The sequence below is a fragment of the Notolepis coatsorum genome (genome assembly GCF_963971535.1).
Source record: "Notolepis coatsorum genome assembly, chromosome: 9".
In the NCBI taxonomy this organism is placed as follows: domain Eukaryota; kingdom Metazoa; phylum Chordata; class Actinopteri; order Aulopiformes; family Paralepididae; genus Notolepis; species Notolepis coatsorum.
The window spans coordinates 6,565,877-6,589,658 of NC_140173.1; the positions used below are offsets into that span (position 1 = coordinate 6,565,877).

Sequence of the window (23,782 nt, forward strand, 5' to 3'; positions counted from 1 at the left end):
CGACCCCTCTTCTAACGGGACAGGCCTGTCAGGGAATGAACGGAGGAGACCCCCCCCCCCTCTGTACGGCCGGTTAAAGAGACAGCAAGTATTTTCTCTCTTACAGAAACATTTGTCTGAAAGTGACGTGTCTTTCGCGTTCTAATGTAAACGACTGTCGACTTGGCAAATGGAAGGGTGTGTTACATCTGATCCCTTTTCATTTGTAATTAGAGGCAATGTCAAAACTATAAATAGCCTAAGCCTCATCGCATTCACTCATCACGCTCCCTCTCGGTCTCTCTCCCCCTCACAATAGCCTACCAATGTTTTTAGGGAAATGTGGCATTTATTTTATTTATGGAATTCAGTTTGATTTGTTTTCACTTCACATCCATCATCCGCAGTCGGAATTTATTTTACTCGTGAGTCGTGAAACGTGCATTTATTAAAAACGAATTAGGCAAAAGCAGTTATCAGCATACTGATTGTGATCTACTGCTTATTTCCTTCCATGTAAAAGTAAATAAATAAAAGTAGTTTATGAGCATATAGTGGAAATTATTTCACAAAACGTCCAATACTTTACCCACTGGCACTGACTGAACTGGCCTATACAGATTATGGAGCACCTTGTGATCTATATCAAACAAGAGGTGGACGCAGGCAAATACTGCGGCATGGTCATGCTGGACCTACAAAAGGCCTTTGACACGGTCAATCACTCTATTCTGATTGACAAGCTAAAAGCAATTGGTTTTGATAGTCTATCAGTGAGCTGGATGCAATCCTACCTTGAGGGGAGGGAACAGATGGTGGAGGTAAACGGTACCCTACCCCCCCCCCCCCTCACAGTGAGCTGTGGTGTTCCACAAGGAAGCATACTAGGACCGCTACTGTTCCTAATTTATGCAAATGACATGTCGTCAGCTTGTGACTGCAACTTGTTCCTGTTTGCGGACGACTCAGCCCTGCTGGTCTCTGACAAGAACAAGTTACAGGTTGAAAAAACCCTCAGCTCGGAACTAGGCAGAATCTGCATATGGCTCGCTGATAACAAACTATCATTACACATGGGCAAAACAGAGTCCATTCTCTTCGGTTCAAATAACAAACTCAGCAAGACCGACGGCTTCTCAGTTACAGTGGGTGACAATATTGTCACAAGGAAAGATGAAATTACCTACCTGGGTTCCATCCTAGAGGCTAATCTCTCCTGTGACAAAATGGCATCCAATGTAATAAAAAAAGTCAAACTCGATTCTTGTACCGGATCTCCTCTCTGGTAAACAAGAATACCCTGAAGACTCTGACAGGAGCACTCATTCAGGGGTACTACGACTATGCTTGCACCTCATGGTACCAAAGCACCTCAAAGGCGCTAAAAACAAAATTACAAACATCTCAAAACAAACTGGTCAGACTACTGCTTGACCTTACTCCTAGAACCCACCTCACCCCTGCCCACTTCGACAACCTAGGATGGCTTAGAGTAGACGACAGAGTACAGCAACTTGCAATGGGCCTGGTCTACAAGATACACTACACGACCAAGGTACCCATGTACATGTCAAAATACTTCCCAAAGGTCAGTGAATACCACGATCACAACACCAGAGGGAGCTCCACAAATCATGTTAAACCCAGATTCGGCTCAAATAAGGGACTAAACACGTTTCGCAATTATGCCACATCAATGTGGAACGCCCTACCCAAAGCTGTAAAGGAATGTGGATCACTACCCACTTTCAAAACCTCTCTCAAGGGACACCTACGGGAGACTGCAATTCAACACTGGCCCCTGTAAATATCCTAACCCAACCCCCTCCAATGTACAGTCATTTACCTAGTATGGTTTTGTCAATAGTCCAATGTACAATTTTGTTTGTTTGTACAGTGTCTCCCCCCCCCCCTCAATGTACAGTTTTGCTTGTATATACAGTGTGCCCTCCCCCCCCCCAACCACCTCCAATGTAGATTACCCAGTATGGTTGTCAATATCCCAGTGTACCCAACCCCCCCCACCCAACCTCCTCCAATGTACAGTTTCTACGTCAAATGTATATACTCCCTTTTCCTGACTCCTTCTGTATCACAAACAGTACTGTATTTGCAAATCTGGTATGTCATAAATGTATAGATGTAGCAGTACTGACTATCTGTATGTCATGTATGTCATATATGTCCTGATGAATTGAAAATGGGGGACCCTGATGTAAACAAGACGAAAGTCTTTCTCTGGTCTGCATCCCCTTAACAATTGTGTGTATTGAGCTGTACTGTATTGTACCCATTCTGCAATCTGTTAATAAAGTTTTCAATCAATCAATCAATCAACACAACTATAACACAAATACTTCAGTGATGCTCACTTGATTACAAGCCATAATAGTTAGTTCAGGGGATGTGCCAATTGATATACCTGTAATTCTGTAGCGGTCCATCCTGAGCACTTGTCATAACATTAGGTAAATCCTGTGCTGTAGGTGAATGTAAAAAATAAATAAATAAAAACATTCAAATATTGAGCAAGCGCTTTATTTCTTTCACATAATTTATGTGCTTTTGAACAGATTACATTGTGAGGATACAAGCGATACTTTTAAATCTGAGATGTTGTTGGCAAACCTTTGTAATTCTCGTTAGAAATGGTCACTGGCAGGTAAAGACCAAGGTTCTTAGACAACTATTTATTCTAAAGACCTTGGTAAAGACTGGCAAACATGGAGGTTCAATGAACTGGTAAAAAAAAAAAAATTAACATTAGAGCCGTTTGTTGGATTTACCAGATCATAACATCAGTACAAGCTAGAGTAGTCCTGATGTAATGTAAAGTGTAAACAACACTATGCCACAGACATAGATTAAGTAAATACACAAATTAATACAATTAGAATATAGAGGGGGCACTAGGAGGCTAATAATTTAGACCGTCTATGACACCCCAGAACACGCCATATTCACACAGCAGCCATTTTGCTCTTACGTCATACTCAGGTTGGGAACAGAGTGGAAAGAAATCCCCAACCTTGAGCATGACATAGGAGCAAAATGGCCACCATGTAGATATGTCTTTCTGGATCTCACATTTATTTATTTTGTGTAAAATAGACGTTTGTAATCTCAGAATAAATGCCTTTGTTGTATATTCCTTTTACTTATACAGTACAATAATGTATATCATGACTTCAGTGGAGTGTATATTATTCACATAAAATCTTATTTTTTTTGTAAATCCATACATGATAGAACACAAATTCGTAGACTGTTGAGCTACAAGTGCACAGTGCACAGCCGTACGTATGTACTTTGGTGATTCAACTACTGACGTCACAGAGCAAGCTCACAAAGACAGACTCACACCGTTTTATGAACTCTACCATGTCCATTACACCAGACCCTCGAGCTAAAACATAGTTTTTAGGCTGCTTGAAGGTAGACATTACTCCTTCAGCTCCAGAGGCTAGAAAGGTTACCGAAATGAGGAATGAATTCAAGTGCGTCTGTGGTGATTGTTCATTTGGAGAGCCCTCCTTTACGCGCACACACACACACGCCGCGATATTGGCCCTAGCCACCATTCGCAGGAAATACTCTCCAATTGAGTCTTAAAAAAGGTGAAATGTAATGTACTGTAATACAAATGTTATCATAATTCTAGTCGAGTCTGAGCGCTACGGTCACACGCTGAAAACAAAACACGTTATTTTTGCAAAAAGTCCACGGTCAGTCACAGCATTTCACTCTGATCTCCTTCTCCACACGGATTAGCAGTTAGAATGCACTCGCTCTCAGAAATGTGTGTCTGCCCCACACGCATACAGTACACACGCATACAGTACACACGCATAAAGTACACGTGCAGTAATTAACAGGGTTTGGTCTTCGAGGCCTGAATTCAGAGAGCGTTATCAAGGCTTTAGTTGTTTTTTGTTTATCTTCACCCGTCCCTTTGGGGGGGAAAGGGGTGCGTCAGGTCTCTCGCCCCGGCCTCGGCCACAAGGTCGAGCAGCTGCTTCCTCCAGCTTTCAGGAAGCGCTTTGCAAATAATGTCATTATTGGTGCAGTAACGAGGGAAGAAAAAACACAAACGTTTCCTCTGTCACAGGCATTTTCTCCACCTCCCAGTGCCTCTGTATGACCACTGTGTTGATAGTGGGGGAGTCCTCTTGTAGCCAGCCTGTGGTTTTTGGAGATGATGGTAGTAGCAGGTCTGTACCAGAATGCTCCACAGTCCAGATGTTCCCCCCTCAAGGCCCTTTGTGATGTCAAAATGGAGGCAACCTCAGGACAACTTATCGGCCCTTGTTCTTCTTGGCGTTGGCCTGAGGAAAGCAAAATATGAAATAGGACTTAGGTTCCTCAATCAATGTTGCAAACAATCGATAAGAGAGACAGTTGAGGTTGTCCCAATTTTTGGGAGTGGGGGTGTTCCGAGGATTAGGCAGAAATACCCTTAGATCACACACCTTCTGTCCTACACCCACACCCACACACAGACACATACACATACACACAAACAAACAAACAAACAGGCCTCTCCAGTTCAGTAATCTTTACTTAATGACTTTCTCAGATGTTCCAGCAGGTGCTTTTGCCATCAGATCAGAGTCTGCCTGAGGCCAGGCAAGCCCCCCCCCACCTCACAACTGACTGAAACTTTACAATGTTTGACATTCCCTCAAATTGCCAAAAATTATCTTTCTTTGTTCTCTAAACACCCAAAGGGATAGTCTGTCCACTTTAAGAAGCCTTTCTGATTTGATACAAAGAGTAAAATCGTTGCTTTATTGACTTTTTATTGACTAAAATGTTTGCCAAACATGCAGAAAATCAAGTCACTTTGCTTTTCCAATACAGATACCTACCTAGTTTTGGGCTGAGTAACATCTGATACCGGTATTCCTATCGGTTCAGTATGTACCTCGGTTTTGAAGTCACGGTTCGGTATGTTTTCGGTACAGCGGGGGAAAAGGAAACGCGAAACATAGCATTGCTTTTCATTTATTTTGAAGGTATAAATGTGCAAACAGTGGCTAACTGGCCATAATTTCCTTAACACCCATGGTGTTTGTTATTTCTCTTGCCCAGTCTGAATTAGCAGGGAGAGGCTGCTTAACATTTTGCTTGACATTCACATTTGGATGATGCCATTTGATATGAGTAAGCATGTTCTGCCAGCGACACATCCATTTACACAATAGTGGAACGCTGTCTCCGTCCTATACACTCACTGTCTCCGTCCTATACACTCACTGTCTCCGTCCTATACACTCACTGTCTCCGTCCTATACACTCACTGTCTCTGTCCTATCCACTCACTGTCTCCGTCCTATACACTCACTGTCTCCGTCCTATCCACTCACTTGTCTCTGTCCTATACACTCACTGTCTCCGTCCTATACACTCACTGTCTCCGTCCTATCCACTCACTGTCTCCGTCCTATCCACTCACTGTCTCCGTCCTATACACTCACTGTCTCCGTCCTATACACTCACTGTCTCCGTCCTATACACTCACTTGTCTCTGTCCTATACACTCACTGTCTCCGTCCTATCCACTCACTGTCTCCGTCCTATCCACTCACTGTCTCCGTCCTATACACTCACTGTCTCCGTCCTATACACTCACTGTCTCCGTCCTATACACTCACTTGTCTCTGTCCTATACACTCACTGTCTCTGTCCTATACACTCACTGTCTCCGTCCTATACACTCACTGTCTCCGTCCTATCCACTCACTGTCTCCGTCCTATACACTCACTGTCTCCGTCCTATCCACTCACTGTCTCCGTCCTATCCACTCACTGTCTCCGTCCTATCCACTCACTGTCTCCGTCCTATACACTCACTGTCTCCGTCCTATCCACTCACTGTCTCCGTCCTATACACATTCCCCAACAGCAGACCTGAAGGATATGGGAGGGTCCTCAAGCTCTGGCTTGTAATTTTTGCATTCGCCATACTGACGAGGCTGGTCTGTGTTAAATTCAGCAGTTGCTAGGATGGCTACGACATCCGGCTCTTTGTGAAAGTCATGTCATGCACGTGCGTGCGTGGGTTAAAGCTAGACTACACACTGAACGTCCTGTACTGAATGGCTTGGTACGAATACGTGTGCTGTTACACCCCTAGTATGACTGAATCCCTACACTGTGGAAACGCTCCTTTACTGTTACACCCCTAGTATGACTGCATCCCTACAGTGTAAACGCTCCTTTACTGTTACACCCCTAGTATGACTGCATCCCTACAGTGTAAACACTCCTTTACTGTTACACCCCTAGTATGACTGCATCCCTACCAGGCCACGTGAGCGGATCGGCGCGGCCGAGAAATCCGCTCTTCGCTCTTTAAAGCTTGGTCCGCTCCGCTAATCGCTCATGTTGACCCCGCCCCCAAGTCGCTCTCCGCTCCCTCACCGCTCACCTTGAATCGAGCGCTCCCCGCTCCCCGCGCCAGATCGCTCGGCTTTTTTTTATTTTTTTTTGGAGCATGGTGTAAATTAGCTCAAACTACAACAGTCTACACCCCCTGGGCCCCTTAACAATTGTTTGTATTGAGCAGCATTGTAATTGTACCCATTCTGCAATGTTAAATAACGTTGTTCATCCATTCACTAGCTCTATTAAGCGATGATAGTTAGCCAAGCCACAATGCTATGGTCGCTGCCATTAACGTTAGCATGTAAGCTAACGACAACAACAATGGCGTCGATACAGGAGTGAGTGAAGGAGGAGGAGTGAAGCCTGAACAGGATATCACAGGTTCACCCTTCTCAATTCTCATTGGTTGAAAATGGCCTTCATGTTTGTACATCGCCATCTGTTGCTTTGGCATTGTACTACATGTATATTATTACATCAGTGTTAAACCACTGTGAGCGACCTGGAGTGGATTGGAGCGGAGGAGAACTCTCGCTCCGGACGTCGCGCCGACCCATTTTAAAACCCACTCCTCGCTCACGTCAAAACCGCCCGCTCCGCTCCCCGCGCCGCTCACGCTCCGATCCGCTCACATGGCCTGATCCCTACACAGTGTAAACAATCCTTTACTGTTACACCCCTAGTATGACTGCATCCCTACACAGTGTAAACAATCCTTTACTGTTACACCCCTAGTATGACTGCATCCCTACAGTGTAAACACTCCTTTACTGTTACACCCCTAGTATGACTGCATCCCTACACAGTGTAAACAATCCTTTACTGTTACACCCCTAGTATGACTGCATCCCTACACAGTGTAAACAATCCTTTACTGTTACACCCCTAGTATGACTGCATCCCTACACCCTGGAAAACACTCCTTTACTGTTACACCCCTAGTAGGACTGCATCCCTACACAGTGTAAACAATCCTTTACTGTTACACCCCTAGTATGACTGCATCCCTACACAGTGTAAACAATCCTTTACTGTTACACCCCTAGTATGACTGCATCCCTACACAGTGTAAACAATCCTTTACTGTTACACCCCTAGTATGACTGCATCCCTACACCCTGGAAAACACTCCTTTACCGTTACACCCCTAGTATGACTGCATCCCTACACAGTGTAAACACTCCTTTACTGTTACACCCCTAGTAGGACTGCATCCCTACACAGTGTAAACACTCCTTTACTGTTACACCCCTAGTAGGACTGCATCCCTACACAGTGTAAATGCTTCTTGATGGATGGAAAGGACTCCCAGTTCATAAATTCAAATCACATAGGCTTCTTAAAATGGGCGGCGTACCCCTTTAAAAACTGGAGAGTCAAAAAGTAAATAAAGAAAAGAAAAAGAACAAAAAGATGTCTTCCACATTCAGAAGGGTACTGCTGGAGGAAAGCGGTACCTTGCTGCCCAGCTTGAGAGTGTCGATCTCCTCCCTCTGCTTGCTCAGCGTCTCGTTCATGCTGCACAGATGGTCACTCATCATGCTGAGCTGATCCTCGTAGCTCCTCTTCGTCGTGGCCAGTTCGTCCTGCAAGGCAGACGGAGTCATTCCCCTGACAGACACACTGCGTCCACATTCTGTGGTGTACCCTAATGATTAGTAGGCCGTTTCAGTCTATAGACGGTTTCGAGTTGACAACGCCAACGTTATAAATCAACCCATGTTTGTTTCCTGTTGCAGTCAGTGTTTGCTAATATCAAAGCAAACAGGAATTAAACTAAATCCCAGCAACACAATTCCACTGAAACCATTTATAGTGATTTTGAAAAACCTGAAAAAGGTTTAGCGAGCAACATTTCCCCCAACATCAGTCCACTGAGTACAGTCATTTTTATATTTTACGATTCGATTGAAAATATGTTTGACATAATGATTGACGTGTCGAGGGGCCCTACGACTGATTAAATGGTGCATTTATATATCACTTGTATCGAAAGCACTTTACAATTTGTTCCTAACATTTCACCCATTCACTCACACACCGACGGCAGAGGCCACCATGCAAGGTGCCAACCTGCTCATCGGGAGCAGTTAGGGGTTAAGTGTCTTGCTCAAGGGCACTTCGACGCGCTGTCCGGGAGGAGCGGGAATCAAACCCGGGAACCTCCGGTTTACCAGACGACTGCTCTACCTCCCGAGCCACGTCGCCCCCTAAATTCAATTAGATAAAAAAAACTAAAGAGGGCCTTGATTAAACAATTAAAAGTTTTGATGAAAACTAATTCGGCAGTCATACCGAGATACGTTGACAGTGTAGGTGTAATTCTGCTGAGACTCAACAGATAAACAGAAAAACTTTATTAAATGACGTTGTTGTAACAGTGCGGCATGGCAATGAATGGGTTAAACACAAAAATGTGGTATAACACTGTACTGTTGTTCTACCTGCAAGCGAGTGATGTTCTGGTTGGCCAGTTTAATCTCCTCGGTCAGGGTCTCCCGTAACTTCTCGGCGATGGCCAGGCGCTTCGCCAGGGCTCGGCACTGTAGAGGGAAGCGAAAAAGAAAGGTCACTGAGTGTTACACAAGAACAGCAAGCTTTATAGGTCATCTCCAAAAACTGCAAATGCAGTCATCTGCCCAAAAAAAGTTATTACTGCTATGAGAAACGGGTGCATTAAGGCCAAGAAGGAACTGTGTGGCAGGTGTTTTGTCGTGCTGGTGCCGACGTTCGTAGCTCCGCACACGCGCCGGGACACTGCGACAACGCGGGGTTAACTACTGTAGAGGAGAGATCAGAGCTACAATGACCTTGTTGTCAGCTGTAACTGTAACACCATGTCCTGGTGTTTCATGTAGTGACACAGCCTAACAATAGAGGGCATTTCCATCCCCCAGCCTCTCATTTACCCAAAGCGACTTACAAGTTCTGTACGACAAGTCATCAGGAAGGGCACAACTCTATCAGCTGAGTAACAATGTTCATCAAAGTGTTGAGTGCTACAGTGTAGGTTAGTTTATTAGGACAAGTGCATGACCGTAAGGTTATTTAGGGTTCGATTTTATTTAATTTCTTTAATTTCTTTTTTCTTTACGTATATAATAATAATAATAATAATTCATTTAATTTATATAGCGCTTCTCAATAACCCGAAGTCGCTGACAGTAGTCGGGAGCAGGGGTACAAACAAAGAAACGAAAGCAAAGAAACAAAAACAAAACAACAAAGAAACAAAAACAAAAGGAACATGAGACCATGGGGGGAACGGGGGAGACAGCCTGATGGCACAAAAAAAAAAGACTGGAGACATATCAATCAGGTTGGAGGGGTGGGGGGGGGGGGTTGAAGGCAAGAGAGAACAGGTGGGTTTTGAGGCAAGCTTTGAAGGTGGAGAGTGTAGGGGAGTTTCTGATGGACTGGGGGAGGGAGTTCCAGAGTCGGGGTGCAGTGCGAGAGAAGGCCCGATCTCCGAAGTTTTTAAGCTTGGATGTCAGGATAGTGAGGGAGGCAGTGGAGGAGGACCGGAGGGAACGGGTGGGGCGGTAGGGGAGAAGGAGATCAGTCAGGTAGGGGGGGGCCAGGCTGTGGAGGGCGTTGAAGGTGAGGAGTAGTGTTTTAAAGTTAATGCGGTGTTTGATCGGGAGCCAGTGGAGGGAGTGGAGGACAGGAGTGATGTGTTCGCGGGACCGGGTGTTAGTGAGGAGGCGGGCGGCTGAATTTTGGACCATTTGCATATATATATATACACGTGGTTGGCATTCAATGGTTGTCGGCCAAACACGTATATAATCGTTGTTGGCGGCCATTGAGTTAAACGCAGCTGTGTGGTGAGCTCTCCCACTATCACCATGTAGTGAGTCTTATTCACCGGCAATGAAAAGGTGTCGTTTAGTGCATCACTAGTTGTTTTTACTTCTCTTTATCTGTAGACTCAACCATGCAGCTGTGAACAGCGGATGCTGTGGAGGAAGAAGAAGGAGGAAGAAGAGGGAGGAAGAACTGAAACAATGTAATAAAGCTACCCAGTGTTTCCATACCCACTGGCAGATAGAGGCAGTGGGATGAAAATAACTCTGGGATGATTGAGGGAAGTAAGACACAAGAGAAGAGGTCAGGTGGCTGCTGCTCCGGTGCTAAATGTATACCAGCCGGCCATGTGAGTTCCTCTCTGTTCTGCCAGATGACACACAATGCTACGGAAAGGTCAGGTATTGCTGCAATCAAGAGAGAGAGAAGAGAGAAGGGGGGGGGGGGGGGGGGAGACCCTGCGCTCCTCTCACCACTCTGGTTAAATGCCTATGTGTACAGTATGGAATTCTCAGAGGGGTAGGGGTATACAAATTCACAATAGCTGCAGTCTTTTTGCGATAGGCCACTGCCGTTGCCATGCAGCCTTTTAGTCAACCTGACACACACACACACACACACACACACACCAAATCTCAGCCTCCTAGGGTGAACACTGTGGCCGCTAGAAGGTGGGGAAATTCCTGTGGACCGACCGACAAGAGTGATAGAGCTGCTGCTCCTTACAATGAAGTGACGTTGATGAAGCAGCATGAGGAGAGGCTCACCTCAGAGTGGAAGTGCACGGCCTTGCTGTCAGAGACCTGCAGCTGTGTGGTGAGCTCTCCCACTCTCACCATGTAGTGAGTCTTTATCAGCTGCTCCCTGGACTCCTCGTCAGCCACCTGCACACACAGACACGGCAGCGCAGCAGGTTAGGCCTAACAAAAATAATAGTTGGTTTCAGGTTGGTTGTCAGTTTGGCCATGGGTAGGTAGGGATTTTTTTTTTTTTTTTTTTATATATTCTTTCCCACAGCGACTATGGATAGGGAATTTCTTTATTTAATTAACCCTTTCACTGCCACACGACAGAAGGTTAGCCCTTTACTATCACACAACCGACGGCGATGCTCCATCATTAGCATCATTAGCTCCGCGGATGCGGAGCTAATGATGCTAATGATGGAGCATCGCCGTCGGTTGTGTGATAGTAAAGGGCTAACCTTCTGTATTGTCACAGTGAAAGGGTTAACCGGCTGTCGTGTGGCAGTGAAAGGGTTAAAATGTTCACAACAACATGGATGCATGTACTCTGCCAGCATGTTTAATATCCATAATACTAAATGTTTGACTAAGATTTCTATGAAACTTTATTCTAAAAAAAAAAAAAAAAAAAAAAAACTGACTTTTTTTTTTTAATATATAATTTTTTTTTTAAACTCATAAAATATATTGGGTCGCACCTAAATCGGCAGGGTCGGTCGGCAACCTGAAACCAACCATTATTTTTGTTAGGCCTTAGACACTCTGTCTCTTTGATTCATCTGACTTGGTCTACTCCCCCCCCCCCCCGCCCGTGTTTTACACTCTTGTTTGTATTGGGGTGAATACCAATTCAGTGTGAGAACATAGGAATGAGCGAACTCAAACTCCGGTCTGTGACATCATGATATTGACAATTAATAGAGAATGTGAAGTGGGCGGGGCGTTAGGGATGCTGGTCGCCATCTTGGAAGGAACACTTACATTAATTTGTATTGAGAGATGGCTAAAACTGAGAGATGGCTAAAACTGAGAGATGGCTAAAACTGAGAGATGGCTAAAACTGAGAGATGGCTAAAACTGAGAGATGGCTAAAACTGAGAGATGGCTAAAACTGAGAGATGGCTAAAACTGAGAGATGGCTAAAACTGAGAGATGGCTAAAACTGAGAGATGGCTAAAACTGAGAGATGGCTAAAACTGAGAGATGGCTAAAACTGAGAGATGGCTAAAACTGAGAGATGGCTAAAACTGAGAGATGGCTAAAACTGAGAGATGGCTAAAACTGAGAGATGGCTAAAACTGAGAGATGGCTAAAACTGAGAGATGGCTAAAACTGAGAGATGGCTAAAACTGAGAGATGGCTAAAACTGAGAGATGGCTAAAACTGAGAGATGGCTAAAACTGAGAGATGGCTCAAACAGAGATGGCTAAAACTGCAACATGTCAAAAACGGAGGAAGTGATGAAGAAAAACAAGAGTTGATGGTTGTGACATTTTCTGTGGCAGCTTTTCACACAACAAGACTTCCAAACCATCCTTTTAACCAGTGGTAGAAGAAGTACACAGTTCCTTTACTTAAGTAAAAGTAGAGTAGTACCCATATAAATGAGTGCTCTCATAAAAGAAAGTCCTCCATTAAAATTCTAAGTACTTAAGTAAAAGTAGAGAAGTATTTGCTATTGAATGTACTTAAGTATCTAAAGTAAAGGTATGCATTCTATCCTCGATCCATTGACCTCTACAGGTTATGTTAAAGTGGTATGTAGTCCAGTTATGCTGCTCTGATTACATCCTCTTGAAGTTGACAGGCTTCAAATGTCAAAGTATATAATCTTCATACATCTTTGCCATGTTTTCTATGCAAAATATCTTTCTTCAAAGTAACTAGTAACTGATGGGTTCAGATGAATGTAGTGGAGTAACAAGTAGAATATTTCCTTTGAAATGTAGCGCAGTAAAAGTATAAAGTTCCCTAAAGTTAAAATACTTAATATAATAATTACTTTCCACTGCTGCTTTTAACCCAAAAATCCACCTGTCAAATCCACAGTCAAACCAGAGTAATCCTCCCAGAACGCCATAAGAAGCGCCTAACTCCCCGCCCACATGGTGCCAACTCCACATTCTCTACAAGGCACTAGAATACTTGCCGTGTCTAGACACTAGAATGACACATCTAATGGCGGTTAGGTGGCCGAGCGGAGATTGCGTTCGTCACCAACCCCAGAGCTGTGAGCTGGATTCGCCTGTTCGAATCCAGCTCACAGCTCCGGGGTTGTCACCAGCTTGGCTGGCCGTCCACACTAATACAATTGGCTGTATTAGAGGGTGGGAGAAGCTGGCGGGGTGGGTCCGGGTCGTTGTAAACAGCGACTCCTACAGTTCGGTCGGGGCGCCTGCTAAGCGCGGATAGGACCTGAGTGGGATAGTGTGATCCTCCCACACGCTACGCCCTCTCAGGGAGGATCCGCGCTGCCAGGTGAAAAGAAGCGGTGATTGGCTGGACGTGTGTCGGAGGAAGCACGTGGTAGCCTCCACTCTCCCAGATGATCTGACTGTGGGGGGTAAGTGCGCAGCGACCAGGAAGGGACTGGGAATTGGCATACGACTAACATTGGGATGGGAGAAAATCAGAGGAAAATGGAGGGGGGAAAAGACCAAAAAAAAAAAAAAAAAATGACACATCTAGAGCTTGTACTAAGAGTCACATCTAAGATCTTTTATTATCCTGGAAGGCCAGATTAATATGTGTCATTGGCGTTACAGCATCTAGACACTAAGGCACTAAGATACCTGCTGCAGGGTGGTGCGTTTGTGTGACATCATGCGGTGAGTTTTTAAAAAAGGTTCTTCCCTTTCTATCTTTTTCTCCCATTCCTTCCTGGTCGTTGCGCTGCCCTACTAATGGTCTGGGGAGCGTGTCACTGTAGACGACCACAGGCCTCCTTTGATAAATGTGGAGTCACCAGCCGCTTCTTTTCACATGACAGGGAGAATGTAACGTGTACAGATGTTCACACTATCTCCCCCAGATCCCCTGCCTGCTGAACAGGTGCCCCGACCGACCAGTAGGAGTTGCTATTGCAACGACCAGGACTCATACCCTCACCGGCTTCCCACCCGCAAACACTGACAATTGTGTTCGTGGAGACGACAAGAATGACAGCGAGAATCAAACTCTGACTCACTGCGGTGGTAGGCGAGTGCTTAGACCTCTCTACACTACAGGGTAGTCGCACCCTAGACTACCCTGCTTTTTAGCACAGCACACCCCTGCAGAAGGCTGGCCGTAGTCACTTAAGTAGCCTATAATAAAAACTTCTTAAAATGCTTAAATGCTGCAGTGCCATCAACTTGAAACAAGATACTGTGCCCTTATTCTCCAAAAATCACTTTTAAATTTTTTATTTCTCTATGGATTGTGTGACATCACAGGTTAGGGTGCGGGACAAACTTAAGTGTTCATTTTAACAGACCAAACTGTCTCCGACGACAATTGAATGACAGATTTCAAAGATAAAAATGTGGTCACATTGTCGAGCGCTAGACAACTTACATGTTCACTGGTAGGTGTGGTGGACAACACGCCAACCTGTAGGGACAAAATATACAAAACAAAGAAACCCATTAGGCCAGAGGTTCCCAAACCATTACACGTCAAGAACATCTAAAATCTATGCAGATTAGGCCGCAGACTTTTGATTTTGTCCAGAATTCCATAACTGTCTGTAGTGTAAATGAGGATACACAACAGTGAATGAGAACAGTGATTATTATATATTCTGTCATCGAGCTAACTTCTTTAGAGTACAATTGATTATTTTGTAAAAGACCCTCAAAACCCACTCGAGGTCCCCCGACCCCATTTTGGGAACCACCGTGTTACGTAGAGTACTTATGTCACAGACCCAGGGCTGGAAAATCTGACTCCAGCAGCCTAAGACCTTGTCCAGACTAAAACGATTTTGATCCGTTTAGTTTTCGTTTCGTTTTAAGGTTTCCGTAAACAAATTTACAAAATAAATGTCTTTCCTGTTTCTTTTATTTTGAAAACCCCCGGCCGGAAGTGTTATAGTGTCTGTTGCTAACAGCTTAACTTGTGTCGGCCGGTTCTGTGCTTTTCGAGCTAACGTAACGTCATTAGTTTCCAAAGGAGAGGAGAGAAAGACCGCGGCTCACATGCAGCTCAAACTACCTGTTGGAATAAATTAATTGATTGATGTTTAACTTGTCCCTGTGTGTGTCCAGTCATTTCGACTAGCAAAGGTTGTCATAACGTTACCTCAGGATACCACTGTCTATTGTATTTAGTTGGTTAGCTATTTAGCTAACAGCTTTATTTACTAAATTATGGAGGCTTTTTAATCGTCAAGGTAAGAGAGGATTTGTCATGATCAACTGAAGGCGTATGCTATGGTACAATAGTGCTTGGGTTTTCAGGAAAAAAAGGCCAGCTATGTGACGCTAATCTCTAGTTAGCTTAAGTTTAAGTCTAGCTTCTGTAACACAAATGCAACTACTCTGATGCCATTGTTGTTTAATAATAACTCCCGGTGTTTAATAAACACTTCTAGCCAGGACATATAAGACATATATGTATCATGTTTATTTTTTTTGTCATGCGGATTAAGGGAGATGAGTCATCGGTTCAGGAGATGACGCAGCGTATCGCTTGTAAAGATGGTGACGCAATGGGGGGCGTCTTCAGAATTGCGCACTCTGGGAGCTGGTATCAGAAAGTATCGTCTTCAGGCTGCCAGAACGCAGTTCCGTGTGGCAGAACGGTGGAAACGGTCAAATACTTTGCCTAAAATGACAAATCTTTTTAGTCTGGACATGGCCTAAGATACAATTAAACACAGCAGGCCGCTTAACATTCCCTGAACACACAAGGGCTCTGGGAGACATTACAGCAGTAAAAGCTAATGAAGAGCTAGTTAAGTCTGAACTAGATGGCAGCGGGTTTCACTGACTACCCAGACACACAGCAGAAGAGTGAGCCTGGAGTTTGTGGTGAAACTGGGTTGCATCAACAAATTCTCCCGTTCCTGCCGCATTAGCAAAGTGGGAATGCTGGGTTTTTATTAAGGAAAAACATGCAGAGCGTGAGAGCGCGAGAGGACATACTGATAGTATACTCCCCTTGGTTGGAGACAAAACATTAACAGCCTTTCACGGAGCGGTTGGAGAGATAAGGGGCGGAACGCTATAATCCCACAACCATTTCTATTCCATTTACACAGGCAGGAGATTCAACGAAACATAAAATCCTTAATTTATTCGACCACGTTTCGGTTCAATTAATTATGATACACTAAAAGTATAATAGGTACACAAATATATGATGGGACTGATTCAGCCAGCAACAATATATGCAATTAAAACCTTACATCAAGGTATAAATTCATAGAATTACTGTATAAATTAACAATAAACTAAACTCACATAATCTGAGATTAATTTCCACCTCTCCATCTCCATCAGATCCCACCAGAACCTTCTCTCCCGTGTCTCACCTACTCTTATCTCACTCTCAAGCCTTCCCACTGTCACAATAAAATACTAAATATTAAGATTACAATGTCCAAACAAGAACACACAATGTCATAGATGCAAACCCTATTCGCATAGATTGAACTAGTTTTGCACAAAGTGCCGGTTCTTTACACAAAGAACCGCCACTAGGGGCAGAGTGGCTAAGTGCAAGTGACTAAATGACTGCATGAGTAAGTGAATGAGTTAGTGACACTACACTGCCCATCATAGAATTGCTTGAAATAAAACAATTTAATAATAATAAAGAAGCCATGGAGGTGGCAGTACCAGGCTGGTGCTCAGTGTGGCCTCTTTCTCCGCAGCTCCCTGCTCCATCTCTGCCTCCTCCAGGCTGGGCAGTTCCGTGTTGACTGGGGCTGGGGGAGAGGCCAGGCAGCCTCCCAGTGCTGCGGTCAGCTGGGCCTCCAGGTCAGAGATGCGCTGGCTCTCCTTCTCCAGCCTCACCTTCCCCAGCTGGGCCTCCAGCAGCCAGTGCTCTTTCTCCTGCTCCAAGCGCGCCATCTTCTCCTGGCTCTGCTGGACCTACAGGGATTAGTGTGGGTGGATGGATGGAGGGTGGGTGGATGAATGGGTGGATGGTTGGATGGAGGGTGGGTGGATGAATGGGTGGATAGACGGAGGGTGGGTGGATAGATGGATGGATGGAGGGTGGGTGGATGAATGGGTGGGTGGGTGGATGGATGGGTTTGAGTTTGGATCGATAAAAAGATGGATGGACCAGATATTTAGGAATCCAGAGGACTGACAACTCTTTCTTATTTCAGTCAATCAGGTTATCAATGAACAAAAGCCAAGAAGGACCAAAGTGGACAATGGCTCAAGGGAGGAGGGTAGAGCAAAGATTGTGGACGATAATGGGGATAGGAGTGATTTAGGAAGATGGGTAGACTCCATATTATCATATCGAATTATCAGATCGATGGCTGAAACGCCGGATTTTCTGATTTCACTTTGTATTATGAGAAACCTCCTGTCTGCACCTATTCAGTATACAGTACACACAATATAGTAATATAGTACAAAAGCAGTGTATTGTATTGGGTATCCTTAAAAGAAATTGCATTCTGCAAGAAAACAACACACAAGTCTCTCACACAAAAGTGACATTTTCAGATAGAAGGTTTTGCATTTCAGCCATCGATATATAATTTGTACCCTCTGATACTATAGGGTAGGCAACAATAAATGAGTGGTTTACCTGCTGAGTGAGACCTTCTCTACTCTCTGTGGAGCTGGTGAGGATACGCCGGTTTGACAGAGCTTCTCTGTAGGGAACAGACTGTGGTCTAGGCTGAATGAAAAAAACAAAACATGACAACAAATAATTTATTGAGTCATTTAAAATGGATGTGTTGACATTCTAATTGTAATTCTCATTTCAAGTCTTGTTCTTCTTCACCAGGTAGGTACACATTGTTCTAAAACGGTCTTGTTGCCATTGTTCGTAAACCTTGAGTACCGTGATAACGGCAAGCTATTTTGTCACTACTAGCATTCATTCTTGTAAATGAGCATTTATTTTAGTTAATTGGGGTGCCAAGGCAAGTTTATTTATATAGCACAATTCCAACCAGTCCTGTACATATATATTAGCGGTCGCTGTCTAGGGGACAACCATCACATTTACATTTACATTTTGTCATTTAGCTGATGCTTTTATCCAAAGCGACTTACAAGTTTTGTACGACAAGTCAGCCGGAAGGGTACAACTCTATCAGCTGAGTAACAATGTTCATCAAAGTGTTCGGACTTGAGTGCTACAGTGTTGAGTGTATGTTAGTATTAGGAAGAGTGCATGACAGTAGAGGACCACTCTGATACAAAGGAAATGATTGTGGTGAGCTAAGCTAATGCTACTTATCGAGCTAGGCTCAACCAGAACCTTGTTGTCCTGTGATCATTGGTTTAAGTAAGTATATGTTAGCTTGGCTTGTCAGACTGAGTAATGGTAATAATGGAGTCCTTGGTCCGCCTCTCGGTAAGCAAACAGCGCTCTGTTTCTTTGTTGCTTCTTTGAGCGGCCAATTTATTGTAAAGACAATGACAAACTAACATAATATGGACATAACCGATGCGATATATATATCTGGCAGAGAACAATAACCACAATAATAATAACAATACGGCGCTCTTCTTCACCACGCCAGTCTCTCTTGGTCAAGAGTCACGTGAGCTCCCTCGTTCACCTGCCAGTCTCTTTTCAACACTCCCGTCAACATGAGCCCGCCTTCCCAAGACTCACAGCCAATCATATACGCATCATGTTACTAGAACCGGGAGTGACCGCTACAATACACTGAGACAAATCACAGTGCTTTATGCAAGGACTAAAATAGATCAAAGGAAATACAAGATCATAAAAAGGAGAATAAAAGTGTAATTTTCAGCGGGCTGCACTCAAAATAGCTACATTCTAATTAAAGACAACAGTGAACATAACAGTTTTGAGTCCGTTTTTGAAGATTTGAAAAGAAACATTTCACATGTTGTGAGCAGTCAAAGTATTCCTTCCTAAGAAATTATTTATTTATTTTTCTCTTCTTTCTTATTGCATCATCTTATTGCTATCATATTTCAACTGTGTTGGACTTGAGTCCATGAATATCATAAACTGAAGTTGACTTGGATGTCTTGTTTTGTCGTAGAGAATCTCCACTTGTTAAACCCCTTGAGGGCCTTCTCCCCGGGCAGATTTCCTAAGCATGTTTGTAAGGTGCTGTAAGTGGTATGTTCAAAATTAATTTCGAAAGTCATCAGTGATATAGAATGTTTGATCGGTAACATGGGTCTCCCAGTCCCTCTGCTCTGCAGTAAACAGAAAATACACTTTCTGGTATCCTGTTCCCACTTTATCCAGTCAGGAGAGAGAACCCTAGATATTTTGACTTATTTCAAGAGATCTTGCCAAGCCACATTTGCTTACTGCACTGGTAGATGATATTACTTGTTTCAGTCACATATTTGCTCAAAACTTTTCTTTATTTATTATTTTATTACTTTTTCAGTGTTCTCTCTCCTGATTGGATAGTGGGAACAGGATACCAGAACATTTGTTTTGTGTTTACTGCATAGTGGAGGGCACAGGAGACCCATGGTATTGACCAAACGTATATCAGATACAGTATTTCAGTGTTTTAATATGTAGATAATTTATTTTAACAAAAAAAATACCACTTTTACCGGATCTTTAATATTGCCTAATGATGTATTTCAATATACCGGTATGTACAGAATATATAATGATAATAAATTCAGTCATACTAAAGTATACAGACCTTTTTAATGGCTTGGATATAGGCAGCAGCCTTCTTCTTGTTAGCCAGCATGCTCTCTGCCTGCAAGGGGTTGAGGGTTCCAGACCCGCCTCTTGGCCCGTAGCCTGCTGACGATGTGAAGAAGTCCAGGTTGTTGCTGAAGAAGGTGGCAATCTGCAGAAACAACATTTATTTTAATGCGTTTACAAAGTTAATGTTTCTAAAATGAAGCTCTGCTGAATACCCACACGGGCCGCACCCCTAATGTCCATCTGTATTTGTCTGTCGAGTATTCAATAAAGTAAACCAGACCAGTGTGTGTTTACGTTGGAGAGCGTTGTAAACTCTTCAAGCAAACATGGCTTCTATAACTGGACAACGAACAACTCGACCACAAGTGTTCCAACTTGTTAAGTGTCCCGGCTATTGAGTTATTGCCTGAAGAGATGGCCCTCTCGTAAAACCACCCGCTCCACATATCAAGGGCGAACGAACGACATTGAAATCCACCACCACCCAAGAGACTTCAACAGAGTCAGGAGGACAACTGAACGGTGTCTCTCTGATGAATGCTGCCACATCTGTGCCAGCAGTTCAGTTCACCCTGCTCCCCATTCAGAGTCCCACATTCTGCAATCGCATCAACCCTTTCACTACAGTTAACCGTCTGTAGTGTGGTAGTGAAAGGGTTAACCTTCTGTAGTGTGGTTGTGAAAGGGTTAATCCTTTGTTGTGTGGCAGTGAAAGGGTTAACCCTTTGGTAGTGTGGTAGTGAAAGGGTTAACTAGGGCTCGGCATTTCATTGAATTTCAATTACGATTTTGGCTTCCCGCGATTATGAAAACAAGATAATGGAGATAAAACAATATTGTGCTCCACCCCTCCCTGCCCCCTAAGTCCAAACAGTAGTTTCAGCTCATGTTGAGAGGGAGTAGAGAGCCACGGCACTTTTCTCCAGTTCTTTTGTAACATCTATGGTAACTTCAATCAAAATAATCGTGATTATGATATTTGCCATAATCTAGCAGCCCTAGCTTTAATTAGCAACGTGAACTGCTAGCATATAACACACACACACAGACACATTCAAGGGGATATAATAGACACGTAGATTTTTCATCTACGTCATCTTGTAGGCAAAATTCTGCTTCTGAAAATAAACCATGTGCGCATGTTTTGGGGAGTGACTCCGGGGACATGCTGGATGAATCGCTTGCACAGACAAGAGCGCCGGACGTTGCATGGTTTCATCCAGAAACCAAACTGCACATGTGTCCCAAGACATCATCACTGTTTACCAACAGTAAAAGGGTCCATAACTCTATTGGATCCGAAAACACAAAAAAATATAATTGTTTACCAATAGTAAAAGGGTCCATAACTCTATTGGATCCCAAAACATCATCATTGTTTACCAACAATAAAAGGGTCCATAACTCTATTGGACAAACAAAAGGAACAGATGGGAGGGAAGGTTAATAAGAGGAGCCAGCCTGCTGCCCCCTGCTGGCCCTACCTTGTCAGTGCTGTTGGTGAGAGAGCCCAGGGAGCCCAGCAGACACTCTGTCGTCGTGCGGAGTTTCTGAGTGACGGTGGGCATCTCCTGCTCTAAGCCCGCCTTCTGGTTGTAGTGCTTGGATAGCTCTGGGGACCGGGAGAGGACAGAGGGGAGTTATGTCCTTAGAGAGGCTCCGGCAGGACTTCATCTTACAGCAAATCCTCCAGTAAATTATCATTGTAAAGGCTTGTAAAGTAAAGTAACAGTTAAGTAAGACGCCATTATCTCTGTAAAAAGGATATGTGTTTTGTTCTATTTCTGTTGATTCCCTTGTTTTGTGGGAATGTAGGAGTGTAGGCAGTCTCCTTAGTATTTCATTTCTTTATTGATACAGTAGGAAGGGAGACAGAGTAGGGGAGACACAGGAGAGAAGGTTCTTTAATGAGACAGTAGGAAGGCTGAGAGGGAGACAGAGTAGGGGAGATGAAGAAGGTTATGGCGGGATTTGATCCAAGTCCAGCAGCGTTATGTGTAGCTCCAGAGCCGGGGGTCTTAACCACTACACCACCTCAGTGTATATTGATGGGGTCTTAACCACCTCAGTGTATATTGATGGGGTCTTAACCACTACACCACCTCAGTGTATATTGATGGGGTCTTAACCACTACAGTACTACACCACCTCAGTGTATATTGATGGGGTCTTAACCACTACACCACCTATATTGATGGGGTCTTAACCACTACAGTACTACACCACCTCAGTGTATATTGATGGGGTCTTAACCACTACACCACCTCAGTGTATATTGATGGGGTCTTAACCACCTCAGTGTATATTGATGGGGTCTACTCTTAACCACTACAGTACTACACCACCTCAGTGTATATTGATGGGGTCTTAACCACTACACCACCTCAGTGTATATTGATGGGGTCTTAACCACTACACCACCTCAGTGTATATTGATGGGGTCTTAACACATTCGGCGCCAGACCTGAGATAAGTTGGGTTAACTCGCCATGCGTTGGACGCCAGACCCGAGATATCTCGGGTTTTGGTCGTTTCTTCTTTTATTCGATATTTGTATTCATTATTCATCCACTGACCTCGGTGTTGCCATAGGAAAGGATTTTGAGATCGCCAAAGTGCAATACCGGCCGCATCCTGATAGATGGCAGTGTCGCCCACCCTTTGAAACCTTATATCTCACCCTGTGTTACGGTTAAATCCCTCCGGGCGCTAAATTTAGACGGAGACGAGTAAATCGCTTCATCCGACCACTTCGAAACACATCTGGCATACTCTATCCATAAGTTGTGCCAAATAATGTCCGGGACCAGATGGACACTAATACTGGAAATCGCGATCAGACAATTGGGATATTCTTTTTTGGAATATCCTCGGCCAAAGGTAAGGACTATCTGACATCAATTTCAGCTTGATCCAACAATGTTTTCATATCGATCCAGCTGATCAGCGTCTGTAGTGTTCAACACGAATGCCGTTACTGGCCATCAAAGCATAAAAAAACGACCCCCCCCCCTTTCATGCATTCATGATGAAACATAATACCTATTATATACATTTGATTTGGAAATAGTAGCGTGTCCAGGCAAGAAACGCCAACGCTTATAGTAGAATGCACGTAGCACACTATAACTCAGCTTTTCAGGAATTATCCCGGATCACTCCTAAACTATACTTATATTCACCACGGGATAACGTGTGAACTTATGCATGAAATGAAATGTTCTCTTTTTTGCATGTTCGACGGAAGAAAGTCACTGTCAAATGACTATAGTATTGTCTCCATAGCTATAATATAGAATATAGATATAGCTCTCCAAACATAGTGACGCACAGTGAAAATATGTTATGGAAACATGGCACGTTAGCCACAAGGACCAGGCTAATGGCTGGCACCCAATGTGTTAACCACTACACCACCTCAGTGTATATTGATGGAGTCTTAACCACTACACCACCTTACATTTACATTTACATTTTGTCATTTAGCTGACGCTTTTTTCTAAAGCGACTTACAAGTTTTGTACAACAAGACAGCAGGAAGTGTACAACTCTATCAGCTGAGTAACAATGCTCATCAAAGTGTTGAGTGCTACAGTGTAGGTTAGTATATTAGGACAAGTGTAAGGTTAGTTAGGGTTAGAGTTTTTTATTTTATTTCAGATAATGATTGAAGAAGTGCGTATATTGATATCTGTGCCATTCTGGGACGCTCCATTACCGAGAGGCTTGTAACCACAACAGGTTATGTGCTTAATTACGTGTTCTGGATCTTAGTGACACATTAACATGACAAACAGCAGGTTGTGGAGGATCCTCTGTCACGCTGCCAGGGGATGCGTACTGTGGGGGGGGGGGGGGGGGGGGGCGAAACAAAGGCAGCCTGTACAGGGGGAGATTCCCTCTGTGCCAGCTGTACCAAGTGACTGCCCTCAGCCAGAGACTAAATCATATTGTTTCGAGTCAGCGGATCCCACGGCACCAGAGGCTGATCATCGGAGCTGACGGTGTTAGGGCTCGTGTGC

General features: G+C 44.0%; 1 protein-coding gene across 2 annotated transcripts in view; it reads right to left on the bottom strand.

Annotated features, from left to right (window-relative positions):
• Positions 1 to 2,501: 2,501 nt before the first annotated feature.
• ppp1r21 (protein phosphatase 1, regulatory subunit 21) overlaps positions 2,502 to 23,782 on the bottom strand; it is a 96,567-nt gene continuing 75,286 nt past the window's right edge. Inside the window, exons 14-22 of one of the 2 annotated variants that reach the window (XM_084321282.1) lie at positions 21,245 to 21,372; positions 19,750 to 19,902; positions 17,673 to 17,765; positions 16,742 to 16,996; positions 14,475 to 14,510; positions 10,941 to 11,057; positions 8,811 to 8,909; positions 7,824 to 7,952; positions 2,502 to 4,304 (exon numbers count right to left, since the gene is read on the bottom strand). In XM_084321282.1, coding sequence (XP_084177408.1) covers positions 4,275 to 4,304; positions 7,824 to 7,952; positions 8,811 to 8,909; positions 10,941 to 11,057; positions 14,475 to 14,510; positions 16,742 to 16,996; positions 17,673 to 17,765; positions 19,750 to 19,902; positions 21,245 to 21,372 — 1,040 coding nt within the window. In that variant the 3' untranslated portion in view covers positions 2,502 to 4,274. The remainder of the gene's footprint in view (positions 4,305 to 7,823; positions 7,953 to 8,810; positions 8,910 to 10,940; positions 11,058 to 14,474; positions 14,511 to 16,741; positions 16,997 to 17,672; positions 17,766 to 19,749; positions 19,903 to 21,244; positions 21,373 to 23,782) is intronic. The other variant, XM_084321283.1, reaches the window with a different exon arrangement.